This window comes from Gorilla gorilla, chromosome 5, assembly GCF_029281585.2.
Source record: "Gorilla gorilla gorilla isolate KB3781 chromosome 5, NHGRI_mGorGor1-v2.1_pri, whole genome shotgun sequence".
Lineage (NCBI taxonomy): Eukaryota > Metazoa > Chordata > Mammalia > Primates > Hominidae > Gorilla > Gorilla gorilla.
The window spans coordinates 94,191,811-94,216,724 of NC_073229.2; the positions used below are offsets into that span (position 1 = coordinate 94,191,811).

General features: G+C 37.0%; 1 protein-coding gene and 1 pseudogene across 1 annotated transcript in view; one reads left to right on the forward strand and one right to left on the reverse strand.

The window, feature by feature from the left end:
- COL19A1 (collagen type XIX alpha 1 chain) overlaps window positions 1-24,914 on the forward strand; it is a 337,557-nt gene that overhangs the window by 212,170 nt on the left and 100,473 nt on the right. The window contains exon 16 of the mRNA XM_063707696.1: window positions 20,320-20,373. Within this exon, the coding sequence (XP_063563766.1) occupies window positions 20,320-20,373 (54 nt within the window). The remainder of the gene's footprint in view (window positions 1-20,319; window positions 20,374-24,914) is intronic.
- LOC109027147 (large ribosomal subunit protein eL37-like) lies at window positions 16,526-17,979 on the reverse strand (annotated as a pseudogene).

The window sequence follows — 24,914 nt, forward strand, 5'->3', positions numbered from 1 at the left end:
TAATGTGTTTTTTAATGGTAGAAAAAATAAAAGAGTGAACACTGAAGTTTCTAGCGATTGTTACAATATTATTCTCATAGCTTTACAACAGTTATCAAAGAAACAAGTGATGTTCTTGATATTCTACATCAGTGAAAAGTTATCTTCAAATATTTAACAAGTTTGATAAAACATTTCAAATTTTATTTTCCACCAAAAGAAGATGCATATATAGGAATTCTAGAATGTTGAATTTATTTATTTCCTTGAGAGGTTGTTTAACTTTAATAAATAATTTATAGGGTGATTTGCTTAACTGACTACTGATGAAGAATTGAAGATTAATTTTCAAAATACAGCATCACTTGCTCCATTTTTAAATAAAAGTTGTAAATAATATTCTGAGAGTCTAAAATTACTTCAAAATTTCTTCTTCCATTTCCTTCAAAATATCTTTGTTAAAATGATTTCTATCTTAATGTCATTAAAACAAAATAATGAAGCACTTTTTTAATTAATTAATTAATTTCTGAGACAGAGTCTCACTCCGTCTTCCCCAGGCTGGAGTGCAGTGGTGCGATCTCAGCTCACTGCAACCTCCACCTCCCGGGTTCAAGCGATTCTCCTGTCTCAGCCTCCCAAGTAGCTGGGACTACAGGTGTGTGCCACCACACCTGGCTAATTTTGTATTTTTAGTAGAGACGGGTTTCACCATGTTGGCCTGGCTGGTCTCGAACTCCTGACCTCAGGTGATCCATCTGCCTTGGCCTCCCAAAGGCAGATGCCTTGGCCATCTGCCTGTAATCCCAAAGTGCTGGGATTACAGGTGTGAGCCACCACGCCCAGCCAATGAAGCACTTAGATAAAAGTTATCCTCTAAAACAATGATCCCCAACCTTTTTTGGCACCAGGGATGGGTTTTCTGGAAGATTTTTCAAGGACTGGGGTTGAAGATAGGGTTTCAGGATGAAACTGTTCCACCTCAATCATCAGGTCTAGTTTGATTCTCATAAGGAGCGTGTAGCCTAGATTCTTCGCCATGTGTGGTTCACAATAGGGTTCATACTCCTATGAGAATCTAATGCCCCCACTGATGTGGCAGGAGGCAGAGCTCATGCGGTAATGCTCGCCCGCCACTCACCTCCTGCTGTGCAGCCCGGTTCCTAACAGTCCACAGACCGGTACCAGCCTGGGGCCTGGGGGTTGGGAACCCCTGCCCTATAAGAAATGTCAATTCAACTTGAAGTAGATATGTTAACAAGCAAAAAGCAGGATCATGTCTTACATTAAAAACTATATAATAGTGTTTATTTCTTCAAAGAGTGCATATAGGTACTTTGTATGGGAAATCACTATTTCACTCATGATTTTTTGTTTCATTGTAATTACAAAATGACAAAAAGTTAATGAGTGCCATAGGGAATCTTTATGTGCCTTATACACACTTTAAATAATGTGTACAGTTTTGTAATTTTTTTCATTTTTCCCTAATTTTTTAAAATTATATTTTTAAAGCATAATGTTTTGTTTGTTGAATTCAGTAATATACACTGGAATTTATACTTCATATGTGTTTATTTCATTTTTTTCTAGCAATTCAGCTTTGTTATATTTTATAAAAGTACTGATTCATGACAGATTGGATATTTTAAAAACCAGTCCTTTCCCATAGAATTAGAGAAGTGCTGATTTAGTAGGTTGCATTGATTATAGGCTAAAACTGAAACAACAAAAACTTTATCACCAGCAGAAGGAATTCATTTTACTGAAGTATGATTAGTTAAGCTTTTTAAAACAGTTTAGCCTTGTAATAATTAAGAGAAATGTGCACTTAGCCAGGTCAATTCTGAAAATTAACCAGCAAAATATACAATTCTCAGCTATGCAACATATGTTACCAGGACTTAGAACCCAGGCAGCCATATTCTATATAAAGCAAGGATAACATGTTTCACTGTCTGTTCTGTTTTATTCCTGGCTACCTGGACTAGTTCTGCTGGAGTCCATATGCAGGGCAAGACAACCAGTAGGGCTAAAACTGATTATATAAATAGAATTTCTGAAAAAGTATTATAAGAGGAAAGAGCAGTTTCCTCCCTCAACTCTTTCAACCTTTTTTCCCCCAGAAAAAAGATAAAATGAAGTTAGTGGACAATTTGTGAAGAATAGTCCAACTTACATTTTTAAAATTGGAAGATCCCTTTTACACAAAGATTTAAACAGATAATCTATTATATGACCACTTATAGCTAAAACACCCTCAAGTTTAACAAAAAGGACAGTCATTTGATAGATTTAGGTATGTGGACAGCCAAACAAGCAGAAACCATTTAAGATAAGATAATCCAAGTAACGGTTGGTGAAGATAACTAACTTTAGGATCGAGTTTAGACTTAATGTTGACTGGCACGAGGATGCTGAGATTTAAAGAAGTTAATATGACTTGTTCAGAGTCACAAAGCCAGAAATTGGTAGTCATGTTCAAGTCTATGGCCGAATTCTGCTCCCTCAATAGCCATATTTTTCAACCCATGAGTTGTGATCCATGAGCAAGTCAGAAATCAACTTAGTAGGTGACAATCAGATTTTCTTTGAAATGTTAACAAATGGCCATAATACAATAGAATATACAAAATGGTTCGACCAGTGTAGAGGAAAATCAGTGTCGTCAGAGACAAGCCTGATACTGACACAGAAGTTTATCTGCCTGTTTTCCTCTGCTCAGCCCGTTTTCCGTCTGGAGGCTGCCTTGATTCATTCCCCTACTAATCACTTTGATTTTCCTTGTCTTCCAGATGTACAGCTTGTGCAGATGAATATTAGGTGGTGGGTAGAGATGCTCCCTCTGCTGTAGAGTGGCTTTGGTGAAGCCAACCAACCCACAGACCTTACCTCTGTAAGGAGGGCTGTTCGTTGTTTGATTAGTTTAAGCCTCTGATGGATATCTGGTTCCTTGAAATTTTTATTAATAAAATGTAACCCACTGTATAACCTCACCAAAGTAAAATCTCAAAAGGCATTAATTCCGGAGTCTTGCAAACTCCTGGGTGAGCCCTGCCTGTGTGACCCAGGGAATACTACTTAGCCTCTCTGAGTCTCAGTTCTTCAGTTATACAACCGAAATAATACTAATGGTACCTAACCCGAAGTTGATGATTAGAAAAATATATGTGTAAAGTAGCCAATACAGGGCCTATCACATGCTAGGTATTCAATAATTGCTAATTATTGTATCATAGTTATAATATTAATTTCTAAGTATTTGAACATAATAAAATCCTCTAGCACTAAAACCATGGAAAAGATTTAGTGTTTCTTTTGGGATCCAAAGACTTTTCTGGATTTGTTCCTAGCACAGTTGCCCAGGAAGAAGTGTGACTAGCCAGTGGGTGTTTGGGGGTGAAATCCAGCCTGTGTCCTGCTAACTACTAACACTGTACCTCAGTGTAGAGCTGCAGCTAATAGGGAAAGCACTGTATCTGCTAACTGGAGCTCTGTCTCCTGAGTCATTAAGCCAGTTAGCACTGTCCTACAGAAGCTTGGAAGTGCCAGTTAGTAGACTTTTCCATTTAGTAAAGTGCTGAATAAATAAACTTTTACTACAACTGGTTTCTTTAAAGTGTTTGTACTTCTAATGATATTCTAGAACAGTTTTGAATTTTTTTCTCTTTGTCATCACATAGATGCTTGTAAAACCAGCCGAATATCAGGAATAAACTATTTATAACATAGGTTGACATGGTACTATTTGAAATGTTTTGTGGACTGCAAATGTTTCATAAGGATTCTTTATTCTTTTTCCTTCCATTCCTTGATGTTATGGAATATGTCAGAAGGCTTTTTTAAGGTCACCATATATCTAATCTCTTGAAAACGTATACTCTGTTTCAAAGCTCTAAGAAACTGGTACCTGGATCACTAGACCCAAATTTAACTTCAGCTCGCTCAGTTTACATCTTAAACTCCATTTAAAAATTGTTATTGTGCTATTAGAGAAAAGTTCCATATGATACCCAATTTGTATTTTGAAATTCAGCTGGATAAATTGAAATGCTGAAAGTGAGTTATGCTATTGCAACACTCACCATATATTAATAACTGAACTGATATTTGCGGGATAAGGTTTTTCTATCAGAGAAAAATAAAACGGTGTTAAACTGCTAGATTCCTTGGATGGTTAGTTCTTTTCTGGGGTGAAAGACTTGAGCAACACTAGACCCCAGTATACACAACCTCAAAAACTAATTGAGGCTTTGCCCTGTAATATAATAAATGGCCCTATACTTTTCGTATTTCTATATTTTGCTACTCTAGAAATATTTCCATTTGGAAATGTTACCTATCCACAACAGAATTCAGCATTCACAGCAGTTAAATATAACAAACTGTACACACCCCTGCCCCACCCCCCTGACACACACACACCAAGGATAAATCTTAAAAACAATAATATTGAATACAAGAAAAAATACATAAGTACGTATATTTCTTTTTTAAGAGTACATGAAACAGAAAGATAACATAAACTCGTGAGAGTAGTTATCCCAAGAGGAAGGTGAGGGAAAAAGGACTACAGATGGTCAAAAAGTATTTCCATTTAATCAATGATATTTTGTTGATTAAAAAATTCTTGAAGAAAATATCTCAAACTGTTACTAGTTGTTAATGCTGTGCTGTGGGAAAATAATCATTTGTTATGTTACTCTTTTTACATATCTGCACTTTAAAACTATCTCAACAAAATAATTTCAAATTCTTTGCAAAGGTTTTATCTCATGTTATCTACAGCAAAAACAAAAATAAAAACAAAAACATCACCAGATCTTAAAGAACTTTCAAGGCATAATTAGTTTCATGGTTTTGATGTTGATGCTCATCTCAAAGTATAGTAATGCATGAGATCACACTTTTTCTCATTAGTACAAACTCCTCATTTGTCTAGTACCTTTTAAAAAGTTACATTTACTTCCATTTTCATTGTTAGCTCAGTCCAAAAACAAGAACAAATATTTATTGAGCACCTATTGTTTGCCAGAAACTGCTGTAGGCAGAGGATAAACCAATGGACACAATAGACTGGGAATCAGCAGACTACAGCCCTTGGGCCAAATCTGGTGTACCATGTGTTTTTTTTAAATAAAGTTTTATTGGAACACATTCATGCCCATTTGCTTACATATTGCCTTTGGGTGCTTACAATAGCAGAGTTGAGTAGTTGTGACAAAGACTATATGTCTCACAAAGCCTAAAATATTTACTTTAAATATTTCTTACTTTTCACAGGAAAAGTTTAGTAACACCTAAAATAGTCAAAAACCTCTGCCCTCATGGAACTTACATTCTATTATGGAGACAGATGGCCACAAAATAAATAAGTTTTAGTGTGGTTGATGGTGATACATGCAACCAAGATTAAGAAAGCAGAGGAAGGGGATATGCAGTGTTGTGTGGAAGTCAGAGAAAGCCTTGCTGCCAAGCTGACCATGGAGCAAAGATCTAAAATAGATGAGGGCCATGTGAAAAGCTGAGGGAAGCTCTTTCTAGGTAGGGGAAGCAGCAGGTGCAAAGGTCTGAGGCAGAAATTTCAAGGAACTTTAGGAGGTCGGTATGGCTAGAATGGTGAAGGAAGATGAGAGGAGGTCAGAGAGTCCACACGGAAAGGCAGAGCACAGCCTTGCAGATCATTCATTGTAAGGAGTTCAGCTTTTACTCTGAGTAAGGGCCCTCATTTGTCTGTTGTAAAATCTAGACTGTTCATTTCATTTAGAAACAGAGGCCAAAGCTATAGATACTGACTCCTTAGGTCAAATGTTATTCAAGTCTGAAAACTTCAATTCTAACCTTGCCAGCAATGGTAAGGATCGCCACACTGCCAGTTCTTAGCAGTGCTACCAGGGGAAGAAAGCAAGATAACTGGTGGCTATATGTTGCCACAATTTGAAAAACATTTCTGTGACACATCTATCCCATAAGTTATCCATGATGACACACTAGTGTCACCACTAGAGAGCACATGCTATGTAAGGTTTTATTTCAGGCCAGTAGGTTGGCCTCAATAACATTAAATTTCAAACTGAGGATTTGGGGTATATTTTTCTTAGATATTTGCCAAGAATGTAATTGATCACTGGCTCTACATCTGAATGTGTTCAGCCACCTTCTCCGTGCCCCTAGGCAGTTTAATTCCTCTGGGAATGCTTGGGACCTTCTGCACAGAAGAATGGGTAGACCTTTTACAGAGAGTTCATTCCGTGGCAGCTACCATACCTGCCCTCCAGAATTTATAGTCTAATCATGGGGAAAAGATCATAGAAAGCCCCTTTCGAATGTATATATTTCTCTTAAATACCTCTTGGATCTTCATATATTCTAGCCCACTATCTTTAGGCAGGTATGTTTTTATTCTTTTTTTTCCCCTAAGGTAGAAATTGCTCAGGCTGAGAGATTATGTGACTTTTTCAGATTCACTTAATTAATAAATGAAAGAGGATGTACTAGTGGTCAGGTATCTGGCTTCTCATACAATGCACATTTTTTTTTCTATCCTGTTTTTTATTTTTAAGTCAACGATCAATTTGTGTCATAAATATATGAGTTAGAATCTGTATCACCTCAATATAATATACACCCTTCTAAAATATAAAGCATGACTATGGGTAACAAGTATTGAAAGTATGCCAAAATTGAAATATTGCTGCTCCAATCATCCAAAGCCACTATGTCCACGTTTAATGCAGACTTATAATTCTTGAAAATACTGGTGAACTACTATTCTCTTTTGTGGATCTATTTAAATAGCCTTATTTTTTTGTGCAGAACAAAACTTATATTGAGGAAAGAAGAGAAATATTCTAATACCAGACTATGAGCTCCTCAAGGGCAAGATCTGTGTATAATTTTTCTCTTTACTCTCCAACATCCAGCATATAATAAACACTTAATAAATATACAAATGCTTATCATTGATACAAGACTGTCTTTATTTTTCCCATTCATTAGTGTTCCTAAGTGGCAGTTGATTTCTCATTAAAGTAGTAAACAAATCTGTAACTTCGATTGTTTCCAACATTAGCTCCTGTAGTTTTAGTTATTATTGATTTTTGAAAGATTTAAATTAAGGGTCTGTCTTCAGGAGCTCAAACATCTAAATGAACGTATGAATATTGCCATGTAATTTTATGTTTGAATCCCATAGACAAGTGACTGGATTTTTCTCTTTGCCTCTGGAGATCTTGACATCAAATAGATTTCACCTACATGTGTTTTCTCTTTTGAATGGATTTAAATCATATTTCTTCAATTTGACTTTTTCCAAATAATCATCTGGTAAAAATACTTTATTATGTGTAAGAAAAAGATCAATATAACTTTACTTAAATGTATAGTTTTTTCTCAGTTGTTGGTTTATCAGCCATGATCCAAAGGCTTTTTTTCTTTCATTAACCCCTCAAGGCTCTCATTTGCAAAGTCAATGGGACAGTTAGGCATGTATTTTTTAGGGCATCTTTGTAGCTTTGATTCTATATTTTAAAAGATGCCCAAACTATGGCATTATTTCCCATAAGATCTCTAAGTTATTGGTTGATCAAAATATAAATGAGACAATAAACTACATTTGCATATTTCTGTGGATGAGTTTAAACATCCTTGTTTCTCCTGCAAGGTCTTTCACTTGAGTTAGGCCAGCCAACTGACATATTGCTCATTAATCATACATATTAACTGGAGTAGTTAATGCTTCAAAATCCAACTTACCATTCTTTCCACAGGGACTGGTTTGTGTTTTCTAAATGTGATGACATATGCTTCAGACACTGCTAATTAGGCGTTTCCCTTGAAAATTCATCCTGACATGTTTCAAGAACACTTTTCTCCCTTGAGTACAAGTTCATTAAATTATTAATATCCTTTTATAAGTCTTGTAGGACTACTTACACAATGCAGCTTTCTCTGTTTTCAAAACTATAGTTTATAATGAAGGATGAAATAGATCTCACTTCCTTATACTGTGTATCTTTTTTTCCAGTCAAAAACAATGGGCTGGGTAAATATCAGAGAATAATAGATACTATATTCAGTTACATAAAATGTTAATGTAAGATTAAACATATTTTTTAGCCTGGGCAACATAGAGACACCCATCTCTACAAAAAAATTAAAATTTGCTAGGTATGGTGGCACATACCTGTAGTCCCAGCTACTCGGGAGGCTGAGGCAGGAGGATACTTAAGCCCAGGAGGTTGAGGCTGCTGTGAGCAATGATCACACCACTTTACTTCAGCCTGGGTGACAGAGCAAGACTCTTATCTCAAAAAAAAAAAAAAAAAGATTTGCACATGGAAATGGAAATGTTATACGGTCAGCTGTTTGTATCTGTGGGTTTTACATCCGTGGATTCAACCAACCATGGATTGAAAATATTTGAAAAGAAAATGTGGTTACATCTTACTGAACATTCAGAGACATTTTTTTGGTCATTATTCCCCAAACATTACAATATAACAACTATTTACATGGCATTTTCATTGTAGGTATTATAAGTAACCTAAAGATGATTTAATGTATACGAGAGGGTGTGTGTAGCTTATATGCAGTTTCTATACCATTTTATATAAGATACTTGAATGGCTATGAATTTTGGTATTGGACAGTGGGGATCTGGAACAAATCTCCCACAGATACCAAGAGATGACTGTACATATAATCAACTCTACACACCTGTAAGGAAGTGTTATAAGCAATCTAAAACAGATAACCTAAAATTAGTTCTACTGAGCTTCTGTATTAAATGATGAATTTGGTGGCAATTTTACCTTCTGGCCTATTATCTACCTAAGCAGGTGCTTATACCAACCTATATAATATGACCTTTTTAAGACAAAACTCCTAACGGCTTCCCATCACAATCACAGTAATGAAACTCAGAGCACTCACCATAATCTACAAGGCCCAGCCTAATCTGGCCTGCCTGCCACCCAACCACACACTTGCTCTTCTCTAGCAACCTGTGTTTCTTTCTATTCCTTGAAGAATTTGTTCTTGCTGTTCCCTCTACTGGATAGCTTTCCCTGGATGCACCTGGATGCTCTTTCTCAGACCTTGCATGATCCTTGGACTCACTTTGTTCACATTTCTGCTGAGGGCTTCCCTGATTTTTCTATCTAAAACAGCACACCTTCCTGTATAACTCTGTACTGCCTTACCCTGCTTTATTTTTCTGTATTTCCTATCACTATCCAAAATTCGTATCTTTATTTATTTAGTTCTTAGAGATGCAATAAGTGTAGCCTAGTGGTAATGGTCAGAGATGATACAGCCAAGTTGCCTGGATTCAAGTCTTAACTCTGGTGTTTACTGGCCCCATAACCTTGGGCAAGTTATGTTGTCACTAATTTGCCTCACCCTTAAAATGGGAATACCTCAAATATATTTTGAGGATTAAATGAATAAATATGTGTAAGTTTCTTTGAATGATATTTGGCATCTATTACTATTATTGTCCCCACTGGTATATAAGCTCTATTGAGACAGAATTCAAGGTATTTCCAGAGCATGATAAAGCATCTAACCCACAATAGGGACTTCATAAATACTTCTTAAATTAATTTATGAACAATTCTGGGCACATGCCAGCTGAAAGTGGGGAAAATATCTTATAAAAACACAGCGAAAAGCCAGCAGGTGAACAAATAAAGAGTTTAAAAGTCATAACGGAAATTTTATGTAGTTGAGAAAGCTGAGTTGGTTATGTGAGTTTTGTAAATGTAAATGCATATGTACTAGATGTAGCAAGAATGAGGGGAACAAGATGTATTTAGGGTTTCTGCCTTTAGGATACTTCCCTAGAGGTGAACAGAGAAAAAGTCGAAGAACATAAAAAGAATCTGGCAACTGACCAACAATTGCTGCCGGCAGGACCAACTGGGTCACCAGCTTTCCCAGGAAACCCTAACCTTACTTTGGGAAACGTTGGATCTGATGGGAGCTGAGGGAAGGTAAATTGTAAAGCACAGACTTCGAATTACTTTTACCCAGTTACAGCTTCAGGTGACATTGGATGTTAAGTTTAAGGAAGCGAAAAGTAGTATTCAAATAAAGAAAAATATTCTCAGTTTTGTACAATAGTATGTCCCAAGTGTTCAGTTTTTAAAGGTCATCGATACATTTTCCAAATATTTAAATCAATCATGCAAGAAAAAGAAGTGGTGAGCTGGGAAATGCCGTCTGAACACACTTGATCTAAAGCCTGGGGATAAGTATCAGAAGAGAAGAGAACCAAACAGCGCACACACATCTAAGACAGGTTACCGCAGGTGCATCCAGGGAAAGCTATCCCTGTTTGAGGACTTTTCAGGGGGTATAATGTCCCAGGTTGTTGCTGAGGTTGTGTAAATGACTTTTTCTACCCACATTTTCCTCCTATCCCCATGATCCCTCCACTCCAGAAGGACACTGGAAGTGCTGAGGTCATCTATAACCAAATGAACAAGTCTGTCTAAATACCTGTTGCAAATAATTGTCCCTTCTCTTCCACCATGAAGGCAAGCTCTAGGTCTTAATCATCTTAATATATTTTCCCCAACACAGCAGGTAAAACAGACAGTAAATTTCTGCCAAATAAAACTTACTCACATCTTTTCAATAGGGTTTTTTTCTGAAATCAGCACTTAAGTATCAAAATGCAATTTAATCCATTAAATTCACTTCAATTAATTGAGAATTACATAAGGAAAATTTTTCCATTTCAAAATTGGGTCACCTTTATAGTTCCACCTCACTGATCCTTTAGAATTCTCTTCATTTGTCAGTCAGTTATTGAATGACTGCAAAATGTAGTTCTGTGAACTTATTTTGTACTAGTCAATTCAATCCTGGACACTGGATATGTAGCTCTAAAATTCTACTCCTTGAGTATATCTTTTAGATTACATAACTCAGAAATACTGAAACTATGTCCTGTCACTTTACCTTAATTGAAATCAAGATATCCAAATATTACTAATGATTATTTGTTCCAATGCTCACTGGTGATGCTGAGCTTGTTCCTGTTTCACGGGCTTAGCCTCTGACCTGTCTGAAGTTTGTAGATGAACTTCACTACATTGTTTTTATTTTAACATTTCTATTAAGTAAGACTTATCATTTTATATGCATTATTTGTCCCTCTGCATGTCAATTTTGTTGACTCTAAACCTACAAACATAACAGTTCCCATATTAAAAGTGAAGGAGAAAAGTCTTCATTCATGAGGCACTGTGAAAGTGGAATGTTTTAGAGATATGGAAGCCTGGCGGCATAATTCTCAGACAGGAAGGCAATGTATATAAAGGCCAAATTCCCCTTCTCCAGTATGGGAGTGTGCTGCCTGTGAACATCCAAATGTGGAGGAAAGAACGTTTTCACAATGAACTTTCAGCTTCCACCAGCTTCATGTGGCACAAAGATGTTAAAATACACCACAGTATATTCAGGAAATTGTTTAGCCATACCCTACCACTGCCCCATCCATGATACCAGACCAATGAAGTGGCTTGACAAATATTGGCAATGACAGGCCTAGAAAACAGAGCCAGAAGTTGGGCCTTAGAGAGTTGGTGGTGTGGCAAGGCAGTTAGGCATTCCAACAGATCTAAATGGAAGGTTTGGGTTGGCCTCAGAATCAGGGTAGAGAGACGTGAGGGCAAGCAGAAATCAGGCAAGCAGAGGAGAACTAGGAAGATCCACGTTCCAAAGGGAAAAGCAACAAGTAAATGGGACATTTACAAAATCTGACTTGGTAGTGAGAAGAAGAGAAGCTCAAAAATTATAACAGCAAAATAACCTAAATTGTGAATGATCGGGATACCCACATCAAGGAAACGTTAATCTTGTTTTAATGTTTTAATGAATCATTTATTCAGATTATCATTTATTGAACTGTAGTTCAAGAGGTTTAGATAATGATGTCACAACTTCTAACTTGTTTTGAAAAGCCACATTAGTTACAGATAGAGTCCATCTAAGGGGGGATAAAAGGAAAGGGGCAGAGAGATGAGTAAATAGTGGAATGAAATAATTTAAAAATGTTAAGATCCCAACCTCAATAATATTCATCTTTCCTTAGCTCTGAACCTATTTCAAGTCATTTGTTCATGCTGAATTGCATTTTCTTCTCATGTCCTTACGAGAGTCACTTGTCAGATCCCTGAAGTAATGAGACCTTTATGACTAGTGTTGTTACTGTCATAGATACATTTTAAAATATCTATTAAGAAATAAAATGTACTTAAAATATTATGTCTTCCTCAGTAAGTATTCCATTCTCATTTTTACACATATCGTTGAGTTCAAAATGTAATTCTTTATATCAGGCATAGATCTTATTTCCTTTCACGAAGTTAAAAAAGAAAACTAAACTTCCCAGATAGTCTGTAATGTTTTCCTGTGTAATTAACACCTCATTCACAGTTGTGTGTGCCAGTCAAGGCCCTGTCTCCTCTTTCCTGACATTTCCTTAATACCTTGTTTAGGCTGAGCTGATGCCTAACAGTGTGCAAAATACACATATGGAAACAGGGCAATGTTAGAGAGAAGTCAGCTGAATTACCGTGACCTGCCAGTTTAGAGAGAGTACTTAGACACAGGTTTCATTTTGTGGGTTTGGGGTCTGTGTGCCATCCCTTAAGTCCAATTACTGCTGTAACCTCATCTTCATCATCATCATCCTCATCAACAATAAAAACCATCTGTCAAATGAATACCAATAGTCCATTATTTGCATTCTTCCCTTCTTAATGCTTCTAAGAGGGCCAAATGTTTACAAATCAAGTGTCTAATTTAAGATACACGTTCTCTGACACTGCAAGTCATCCTGGAAGCATTAGGTTATTTTTACTGTTGAAAATTTGTAGATGTCATTTATTTAAATAGCCTTGTATCTTTTTTCTTGCTGTTAATAGTGACCCTCTGTGTCCTTGTGCACAGAAAATACAAGTGGAATCAAGCTTTAGATCATTCAAATAAAATCATTCCATTGTGGGAATCTCCTGGTTTCATTTTTAAAAGTTATATTGAAATTTAACATACATTAAGAAAAATGTGAATGTCATAAGGGTATAGCTTGATGCTTTTTCATAAAATAAACATACTTATGCAACCACCACATAGTTCAAGCAACAGAACATCATCACCCCAAGAAACTCCTCTCATGCTTTCTTTCAGTCACTTTCCACTCTCACGTGGATAACCCATTATAACTTCTAATAGGATAGATTAGGTTTGCCCATTTTGTTCTTTGTATGATTTGATCAACATTATGTTTATGAGAAACATTTATATTGTTGCATGTAGTTCAATTTCATTCATTTTCATTGCTATCAAATATATACTTTTCCATTGTATGAATAAACCACATTTTTTTAATTTCTACCTCTGATGGGTATCTTGATTGTTATTTTAGATTTTTTAAAAAACTCATATCCATGGTTAAAAGGTGATTACACTTTTCTAAAGGATGCACACTACATATTTTGGAGGTTTTCCTAGAGACATTATCTAACATTTTTATATAAAAAATAGAGAATTGGAGAGAGGGTGGTAGAAGGGCAATGAGGAAAGGAACTAATATTTATTAGAACTACCATGTACTGGACATTTTGGTAAAAATAGTTGTTTTCTTTTGAATTGTGGTAAAAAATATATAACATAAAATTTACCATCCTTACCACTTTTAAGTATACACTTCAGTAGTGTCAAGTGTATTCACATTGTTGTGAAACAGATCTCCAGAACATTTTCATCGTGCAAAACTGAAACTCTATAAACATTAAACAACTCCTTTTTTTTCCTCTTCCTTTTCTTCAGTCACTGGTAACCCCCATTCTATTTTCTGTCCTATGAATTTGGCTTCTTTAGATACTTCATATAAATGGAATCATAGAGTATTTGATTTTCTGTGACTGGTTTATTTCACTTAGTATAATGTCCTCAAGGTTCCTCCATGTTGTTGCATGTGACAGGATTTTCTTCCCTTTTAAGGCAAAAATATTCCATTGTATGTTTGTACAACATTTTATTTATCCATTCATCCATTGGTTGACATTTGGGTTAGTTCCACCTCTTGTCTATTGAGAGTAATACTGCTATGAACATGGGTATGCAAATATCTCTTCTTAAAACTGTTTCCAATTCTTGGAGTATATAACCAGAAATGGGATTGCTAGATCATATGGTAACTCTATTTTTTTTTTTTTTTTGAGAGAGGGTCTCACTCTGTCACCTAGGCATGAGTGCAGTGGTGCCTTCTCAGCTTACTGCTCCCTCCACCTCCTGGGCTGGAGTGATCCTCCCACCTCAGCCTCCTCAGTAGTTGGGACTACAGGCATATGCCATATGCCACCATGCCCAGCTAATTTTTGTATTTTTTTTTTTCAGAAACGGGGTTTTGCCATGGTGCCCAGGCTGGTCTCAAACTTCTGGCCTCAGGCAATCCACCCTCCTCGGCCTCCCAAAGTGCTAGGATTACAATTTTACAATCCCATCAACCTTGCACAAGTGTTCCAATTTCCCCATGTCCTCACCAACACTTGTTTTCAGATTTGTTGATAGTAGCCATCCTACTGGGTGTATGCAGTAGGAATTTTACAAGTGATCTTTTTATTCCTTTAACAAAGTTGTTGCAAAGTATAAGTACCATTTTACATCAATGAAATCTTAGCACAAAAGGATTCTATAAGAGAAAAAATGGGGCACAGGGATTTTCCAGTCCAGGTGCTCTTGAACTTGACAATGAGCATTTTATTCTCAAAATTCCACATAATCACAAAACAAATTGAATTCTTTTGTTCTGAGCTGCAAGATACAGACTTACAAGATATAAGGTGCTCTACAGGATTGCCTGACTTTAAATATGAAATAACAGCTTTAGTTTTAGAGTAGTGGTTCTCATAACATGGTCCCCAGACCAGCAGCATCAGCATTACTGCAAACTTGGTAGAAATGCAGATTCTCAGATCTCACCCCAGACCTACTGAATCCAGAACTCTGAACAGCCAAGCAGGTGGCACACACCTGTAATCCCAGCTACTCAGAAGAGGGGCTAGCTCTATTACCGTGACCTGACAGTTTAGAGAGAGTACTTAAATACATGTTTCATTTGTGGGTTTGGGGTCTGCATATCATCCTTTAAGTCCAATTACTGCTCTAACTTCATCTTCATCATCATCATCCTCATCAACAACAAAAACCATCTGTCAAATAAGTACCAATAGTCTATTATTTGTATTCTTCCCTTTTTAGTACTCCTAAGAGGGCAGGTGTTTATAAATCAAAAGTCTAATTTAAGATAAATGTTCTCTCACACTGAAAGTCATCCTGGAAGCATCAAGTTAGAAAAAGAGCTTTTTAAAGCTATTTTTTATTGAGACAGGATCCATGCTGGTCTTCAACTCCTGGGCTCAAATGATCCTCCTGACGTTTCCTATGACAGATTTATTTTACTTTGTATAATGTCCTTGAGGTTCATCCATGCTGTTGCATGGGCCAGGATTGTCTTCCTTTTTAAGGCTGAAAATATTCCATTGTATGTTTGTACCACATTTTGTTTATCCATTCATCCATTGATGGACATTTGGGTTACTTCCACTTCTTGATCCTGAGGAGGATTGTTTGATACCAGCATGGATCCTGTCTCAAAAAAAAAAAAAAAAAATTCTGCGAGTGAGGCTCAGCAATCTATTTTAAAACAGCCCTCCAGGTGACACTCATGCATGGTCAGGTTTGAGCCCTCCTGGGTTTAGATCATTAGGCAGATATCTAAATTGTTGTCTAATAATCTCCGCACTATTGCCAAACAGAAAACTGACATATTGAGCACTTTCAGGTTTCCAGGGCAACTTGATAGAGTACATCTGTGTTTTGCTCTTTATACCACAGTTTTCAGGAAAATGTTGGATTAGCCCAGTTATAATAATGCTGGAACACTAGATCTCTATCCATCTGAAAGTTCACCCAAACACTAGTTTATCAGAGTTGCTTCTGAACAAATGGCCACCTGAGAATAGCCACCCTAACCAGGAAGACTTATTCCGGCTCAGCAGATATCTGACTTATCTCCAGGATTTTCACTCCACCCACACCCAAGTCCCCACCTTTTGTCTCGCTTTTGGGTCTAGAGAGAGCCTTGTAATGAATGGACCAAAACAGCCAGAGATAGAAGTGAAAGCAAACATGCAAACATTCCTCCCATTGGCATCAGGAGCCTTCTTCCTGTACCTACTACCAACCACCGCAGGCCCTGGCCCCAGCTATCCTCAACCACTTCCCCAGAGCCCTGCAAAGAAAATAACAAAGATTCACAGATTAGACTTTCCTCTGAAAAGTGGGGGAATCTGATTTTAGTCCTAGGAAGGGAGTTGTGGTTTATGCCTGTTTTCTTGGCCTAATTATTAATAAAATACTCCCCCAAAGTATCCTAGCTTAAGGAGTAAAATTCACCCTACCAAAAATCTACTGTTAGCTCCTTTTTTAAAAAACAGAACATTTATTGTGTGACTAATCATTGAAATTCTTAAGATAAACTGGATGCTACAACAGCTGCCCTCTTGGGTTTAGATGTTGTTCCTTCTCAGAATCCACGCCTGAATCTGCGGTATACAATATTCAGGTGCCTCACTCGACCAGTCCTGGTATTATTTCATCTTTAAGCCTTGGCACTTCAGTTATACTTCCTCTTGCGCTTAGCAGGGTAGCCACATTTGCCGCAGGATGACTTCAGAAGGTGGCAGGCCTTAGAGCCACAGTGGTGGCACAATGTGTGCGTCTTATTGCGACACTTTTCAAACGATGGCGTTCCCTTCAGTATCTTGCTTCTGTGGCCAAGACCAAAGAGTGTTGTTAGCTCTTAGGTAGGCTTTTGCCTTTCCCTAATGCTTTTAAGTAGAAGATAGATGATCCTTCAGAGGAACAGGAGACTGTGCAGCTGTATTCGGTGCAGCTTGGGGCCTTGAAGAAGGGAAACAAGACAAGGGAGTTAATTCCTAGGGGTCCTTGGAGAGAAGAACAATGATGTCTGGGAGTAGGCATGGACTATTGTGTTGATAGAAATTGCAGCCCCTAAGAAAGGTGCCATGGCTCACACCTGTAATCCCAACACTTTGGGAGGAGGCCAGAGCTGGAGAATCACTTCAGTCCAGGAGTTCAAGACCAGCCTGGGCAACATAGTGAGACCCTGTCTCTAAAAAAAAAAAAAAAAAAAAAAAATTGAGAAAAAAGGAGACTGTGCCCTGCCTGGACCCATAGCTCTGTTATGCTCTAAAGCTTCCACCCACATTTCTCATCCATCCACCCCTCTCCTCTATCCTCCACAAGTCACTGATACTTGAGACTTAAGTCTCAAGAGTTTTTCCTAAGGTGAATCTTGTTTCTAGTACAGATTGAGCATCCCTAATCTGAAATGCTCCAAAATCCAAAACTTTTTGAGCAACAACATGGCACCACAAGTGGAAAATTCTACACCTGACCTTACATGACAGGTTGCAGTCAAAACACAGTCACAATTTTGTTTTATGCACAAAATTATTTAAAATAGTGCATAAAATTACTTTCAGACTATGTGGATAAGGTATATATGAAACATAAATGAATTTTATGTTTAGACTTGGGGCCCATCCCCAAGATATATCATTATGTATACACAAATATTCCAAAATAAAAAAAAAAATTACAAAACACTTCTGGTTCCAAGCACTTTGGGACAGATGATAATCAACCTGTATGTATTTGGTGGTAAGCCTAACAAAAAGGTAACTGCATTGCTTTGTATAGCACATCTTTAAAAATTGTTCAAATCTGATTTAGGGTGCTAATAGAAATTCAAGCCTAGAAACTACATTTAATGTGAAAATATGTTCTGGCCAAAGTTGTGTGCACACAATATGTTCCAATTACTTAGCAACCCTCAAAAATATTTTACCTGCATGTCCACTCAGCAAAATCAGCCTTCTCTCTGCCCTCTTCCAGCATGCACACTGACACTCTGACACTCTGACAATGGCAAGGCTGGCTGAAATCAGCAGTGATGTGCAGGAATCTGGATGCTTGCCCTCACCATATCCTGAATCTTGGATGCTTTTTACTCCTCATCTTAACACATGCCAATGTTATGTTACAATAGCTGACATTTGGTTTGTTTCAACATTAACTCTGCAATAAAAGTTAATCAACAGTCAGCCTCATTTTCCCCGCTTCCTGCCCAAATCAATATACATGTCTCCTTTGAAGAAAGGGGAATGTAAACTAAAGTTGATCCTATGGTTTTAACTTACCTCAACCTAATGTATGCTTAAGGAAAGAACCAATCACTTACTTAGATACCATTGATTTAGTTTCTTTGTGTTGTTGTGAATTAATAAATTACAGTGTTTCCACTTTCTAAGTAAACTTTTTATCATTGATTAGTCCTCAGAGGCTAATTTACTTATATTTGCTAAAAGACCAAATATATTGATTTTCAGGAAATGTAAACTGCAAGACTAGAACATGGTGTACATGTGTATAACTCGTTTTAAGTATAGAGAATATTAAATTATATGTTCATTTCAATCTTACAATCCTCCAAAAGAACTGCATGGTTTAGATCTATAAAATGAAAGATAAGAGAAAACACTACTATTAATAATTATATTTGTGTTTTTAATTGTTTTTTTTTTTTTTTTTTTTGAGACAGAGTCTCTGTCTCCCAGGTTGGAGTGCAGTGGCGCGATCTCAGCTCACTGCAACCTCTGCCTCCCGGGTTCAAGCAATTCTCCTGCCTCAGAGTAGCTGGGATTACAGGCACATAACACTACGCCTGGCTAATTTTTTTTGTATTTTCAGTAGAAATGAGGTTTCTCCATGTTGGCCTGACCTCAGGTGATCCGCCTGCCTCGGCCTCCCAAAGTGCTGGGATTACAGTTGTGAGCCACCATGCCCAGCCTATGTTTTTAATTTTTAAAAAATTTTAAATCTGTTCTGTAGATGGTAACTAGGGCTGTTTATAGAAAAGGCTGCTGTTTTCATATAAAGTCTTTGACGGTATCACCTAATTTCCCTTCAGGAACAATGGACACATTTCTCATCCAATCACAGCATTGTATTTGCTTGTTTATCTCTGAAAACTTGCTCTACTGTTTCAACTGGCATTTAGACCTACCCCACTCCAAGACTAGATGAAAATCAGAGGAATCAGGCAACTTTGCCTGACATTTTCAGAGCAAGAAAATTGGTGAATAAAATGGGCCTTTCTGTGCCTACACTTATAATTCTCCCCCAAAAAGGCATTGAAAAGATCAACCTAATATCTTTACTTTATAAGTATCAATAAGCCTTAATAGGTACTGACAGTTTACCAATGTGATAATCAAATAGAATTGTTAGTAACAATGAAATAGAGTGACCATATTTAGAAAACATATGCTCATAAATGCTTCTCATTCAAAATGTATGCTTTCAATACCTAAGCTCACTTCCCTCTGTTAAAAATTTAAAAAATAAAAAATGTTTAAGAAAATAATTTTATAATAAATAATGAAATGCTTTTTAAATGTTATTAGATTCACGGGTACTTAGAGATGTTAGCACAACATCTTGCGATTGGAATTTAGCTAGTTGTGAACTTGGGAGAGTTAATATTTGGTTGTAATCATGAAGATTAACATGCAAGAATTATACATTTTACTTCACTTATAAAAACAGCTTAACCATCTAAAGGGAAGAAAAGAGTTAATGTGCTTCATACAGTATATGTAATTACAATAGGGCTTAGGGCAGTGCTTTCCAAATTTTAGTGAGCATAAAAATTATCTGAAGTAGTTTTAAAAATGCAGATTCGTGGCTCCGACCCCCGGGATTCTAAACCGTGAATTCTAGGATGAAGTCCAGGAATATGCATGTTTAACACCCAAACTCACCCTCAAATAACTCATTCAAAATTAGAATTCAGACCCCTCTTGGACAACACCAACATAAGATGACAGATGTACTCGTTATTGCATCCGAAACCACAGAATCGTCAGATAAAATACCCATCTTAGACCATCTTTCATATACTTTATATTACTTTGCTAAAGAACCAAGGTAGATAGCATTTAAAGGGCTGCTGATAAAAGTTAAGATTTATTCATTTCAGGTACTATACTTCTCATTATGGTCCTTAAAAATTGGCCCACAGCTTTTAAAATTGATATTTAAAAGTCATGTGGAATTGGAATTGTTTCTTAACTTTCTGTTCATTTTTACTGTCTTCAATATTCCCATTTAATATTGTTTGATATTAAAATGTAATGGAGTCACAGTATTTATCATCTATTCTTCTTTGGTTTCAAGGGAAGACGAGGGAAAACAGGACCTCCCGGAAAACCAGGACCCCCAGGACCACCTGTGAGTAAACAATACGATGACTGTCCCTTTAAAGAGTCTGTCTTTATGTCTGTGTGTTTACCTAAGGATTATTTTACTCCCCTGTAGATAATGATTTCCTTTATTCTACTGTTTAGAATGACTGGTTTCAGCATTTGGATGAGTAGTTCATACTCTCTATATTCCTAACTCCATCATCACCACAAACCAAGAGATGAGGGAGGCTGGTAATTGTCCATACACCTCACCCACTTCTTTATTACACAAATGGCAATAACAGTAGTGTCTGCTTGAACATCCCAAGCCAAGTGTCCAGATAGATGAATCCTGTTCTGAACCTACCTGAACACCATCTTCTAGATTTCTTAACATCCAGGCTGTTAAAAAATCAGACATCTGGGGAAGCATATCCACTTTTCTTGATATGAAACTATTTTGTTAGTATAATTTCATGATTTGGTGAAAAGTGCTATAAAGATCATCTAACCAGTTAGCTTATCTGGATCCTTTACCCCAAGCTTCTAGAAAAAAAAAAAAGATTCAATTTCTTGTAGTTCTGGTAACTCTGCAGCCTATGAGAGTCTGGTTTGTGTCCAAGCTGCTCCACTGACACTGCACTCTCTGTGGTCACCAACAATCTCTGCATTGCAGATTCCCTGAGCACTTTTCAGGCTTCATCTTACTTTACTGCTACACAGAAATGTATACTATTGACTGCTCTCTCCTTGAAACTCCCTATTCTGTTGGTTTAGCAACATTGGGTTTTTTTCTCCTATGCCTGGGGCCATCTTTTTGTCTCCATTAACAGCTTTTCTTCTACCCCCTACATGTTGGATGGATTAATGAATGCCAGTTTTTTATTTCAACCCAGACATTGTTCCTGAGTTCCAGGCTGGTACATTCCTTTATTTTTCAGTATCTCCACTTGGAAGTTTCCTAGCTACCACAAAAGTATAATGTCCAAAACTAATCTCTAAAAATAATCCTAGATTTTTTTGTTCTTCATCCTCCTCATCTAAACAGTCTCTAAATCGTATCAGTTCTAGATCCCAGCAGCCCACAAATCCTCTCCGTCTTCACTGTCACGGCCTTAGTTTAGACCTCTGTCAATTTGAACCTATATTTTTGAAGTCATCTGAGAGCTGGTCTCATTGCCTCTACCTTCTCCAAGTGGAGCAAAACCTCCAAATCATGACAGCATCTAGGTGGGCTTGGATGGCTTAAAATTCTCTAACAGCTTAAAACTATTTGATTTTAAATTCCTCAATCGCTTCTTTTTTCTTCAAGAAAGATGGATTCCACATCCTCTACAAGCCATTCTGGGCCCTTCATGGTTTGCCTTTTACCTGCCTTGGCCTATCCTCCTCTATGCCCTTCCTTCTTTTGTAATCAGTAATCTTCCCTTACGATTTCAAAAATGCCATGACTTGCAAATGTTCTCCAATAGGCCTATATATGCTTCTCTCTGTCTTCATGACTCAGCTCAAACATTTCTCCTATAGAACCTTTGCCAGTGCTCTCAGCATTTGAGGTTTCCTCCCATGGTCCTGTATCTTACACCTCCGACAGATACCACACATTACTTTGGACTCTTATTTTCCTCATCTGTCTGACCACTGCACTGTGACTTTTTTGAACCTCTATTTTCTCACCATTGCTTAGAACAGTCTCTGGCCTATAGCATGTGATTATTGTTTATTTAATGACTGAGTAACAAATGAATATATTTTGTAGACGAAAAAATTAAAACCAGGTAAGTGACCTAAAGACCAAAACCACCCTGCACCACCACTAGAGGGCCTCAACCCAGTACCCTAGGAGTCTCTTAGGATGTGCTCACCTGCCAAAAATGAACATGATTGCTGTCCTGTCATTGATTTCATTTCACTTTAGCCATTCTAGTGGATTGTCCTATTAACAATGCATTGGTGCCAATTGATATTTGTTATATAAAAGCAGATTGGGGGAATGAGGGGGTGAGGAAGCATGAGCTGGGTGTCTGCATTAGTCCATTCTCATACTGCTATGAAGAACTACCTGAGACTGGGTAACTTATAAAGAAAAGAGGCTTAATTGACTCACAGTTCCACAGGTTGTTCAGGAGGCATGGCTGGGAAGGTCTCAGGAAACTTACAGTCATGGCAGAAGGGAGAAGGGAAAGCAAGCACATCTTCACATGGCAGCAGGAGAGAGCGAGTGTGAAGCGGGAAGTGCACTTTTAAGCAACCTGATCTCGTGAGAACTCACTCACAAGGCAGCACTAGGGGGATGGTGCTAAACCATTAGAAACCACCCTCCTGACCCAATCACCTCCCACCAGGTTCCTCGTCCAGCACTGGAGACTACAGTTTAACATGAGATTTGGTTGGGGACACAGAGCCAAGCCATATCAGTATGCTAGAATCTAATCTTTTAAAGGAATCAGTTTTGTTGATTTTTATTTCAAAGTTTTAGGCAAAACAGAGAACACATTGTAAGATCTTTAAAATAATTGTTTCATGCTTTAAAGAAGAAAAGCTGGTGAATGCTAACAGGCAAGATTAGACCTTCATGTAGTTTTCTAAACCTATGATGCTGCCTTTAAGACAGGCTAATTGTTGTCTCAAAGGAGGAATTTGAATGTTGAAGGCCTTTATGACAAGCTTGCCAAATGTGTAGGAGAGAAGAGGATTACACCGAATTCTGGAATGAGTTCTCAACTATAGATCAAATGAGTTTACTGAAGAACTCAGAAGATTAAAAAACATGTGACTGTATGATAGGATTTATAATATTCAATTCCACAGACTTTAGTTTATTGCCAGAGTATTTGGGGGAGAGAGGTGCTTATTTTTATTTCAAATATAGATTTAGAACTTAAACTCAGCTATGGGTCTGACGCACAGTGTTCATTAAATCCTGGGAACATAGTATTTGAAAAAAATGGTTTATTCACTTTTTAAATATAATAAAATACCAAATTTGTTAGAAAAATTAGGAAAAAATCTATGCAGAAGACAAAGTGTTTACTTTGGTGGCGTGATCTTGGCTCACTGCACCCCCTGCCTCCCAGATTCAAGCAATTCTCCAGCCTCAGCCTCCCGAGTAGCTGGGACTACAGCTGCGCACCACCACGCCCAGCTAATTTTTGTATTTTTAGTAGAGACAGGGTTTTACCATATTGGTCAGGATGGTCTCGATCTCTTGACCTCGTGATCCACTCGCCTCAGCCTCCCAAAGTACTGGGATTACAGGTGTAAGCCACCGTGCCTGGCCAGTATTCACTATTTTTAAAGTATCAGCAGAGCACTTGTTATCTCTTAGGATTTCCCAGGGAGCTATTTGTATTTTATTACAATTTACAAATAGCTTAAGAGATGTTCCCCCTTAATTGTGGACATTTTTAGATCAAGACATTGTTTTTCATTTATATTTCTTTTCCAACATTGAACCCTTTATGACATGCATCTTACTTTATAGCACGAAGGAAGTCAAGAAGAGAACAAGAGACAGGTTGGTAGGATCTACAGTTTTTCTAATTCTTACTGGAGTTAGTATATACCTCACCCCAGTGGCCAGTATGTGAGAATCCTGAAGCATGTGTTAGAATATCTTATGAAAATGTGAAATGTATTTTTAAAAAAATTTTAATTTTGTCTCTTATCAAACAGTAATTAAATACTATGTAATATCCCTCAAATAAGTGAATATTTTATATCATTTAAACATTATGTTTCAGCAATTAGTCTTTAGGAAAGCTGGAGGGAGACTTTATTCTAGTCAGCATGATTGTCTGCAAAGAACAAAGGAATAGGAATTACCAGGAGGCATGAATTTTTAATTTTTTTAATAACAGCATACTTTATAAGAAAGTGTTCTTCGCTTTGGGGATTTAAGATGTTTCTGAAATCAAACATAGTGTTGTTATTTAAGGGAGTGTCAGTGAAGACTTTAAAAATCTTGAATTGAAGGGACTCTAAGTCCCCAATGGCCTGAAGCAATTCAAATAATTAAAGTGTTTTAACCAGTCCTTCTACTTGATTATTTGTTCTGAAGCCAAATTAGTATATTCTCACTTTCTTATGAAATGTTTGTACCAAAAGGACAACTTGTTTACCAAAATAATTTCTGACAAATAGCTAAGTGTGTGCATATGTGTGTGTGTGTGTGTGTGTGTAAGAGGACAACGTTTTGTCCCCTGAGACATTATATCTCCTAGGGAAAAAAGATTTCTAATAATGGAAAATTTACTAACACTAGTTTTATTAAACTAACATTATTAAATTATCTTTGTGAATCAGTGTTTCATGGAAAGTCATGTATATCACTCCAATTTAGCTTAACCGTTATTCAATAGCAACTTTTTGTGTCTTTGGGACTTATTTGAAATTTATACACGTGCAATATGCATATAATGAAACTATTCTTAATCAGAGTGCTTGTCATTGAACAGTGACTAACCTGGTTAACAGAGCTAGCTACAATGTATTTTTGTAAAGTATTTGTCCAATTTCTTGTTAAAAACCAGAGCTGATCTTACCTATACAAAGAAAAAAGCTCCCAAAGTGTCCCATGTAACTTCT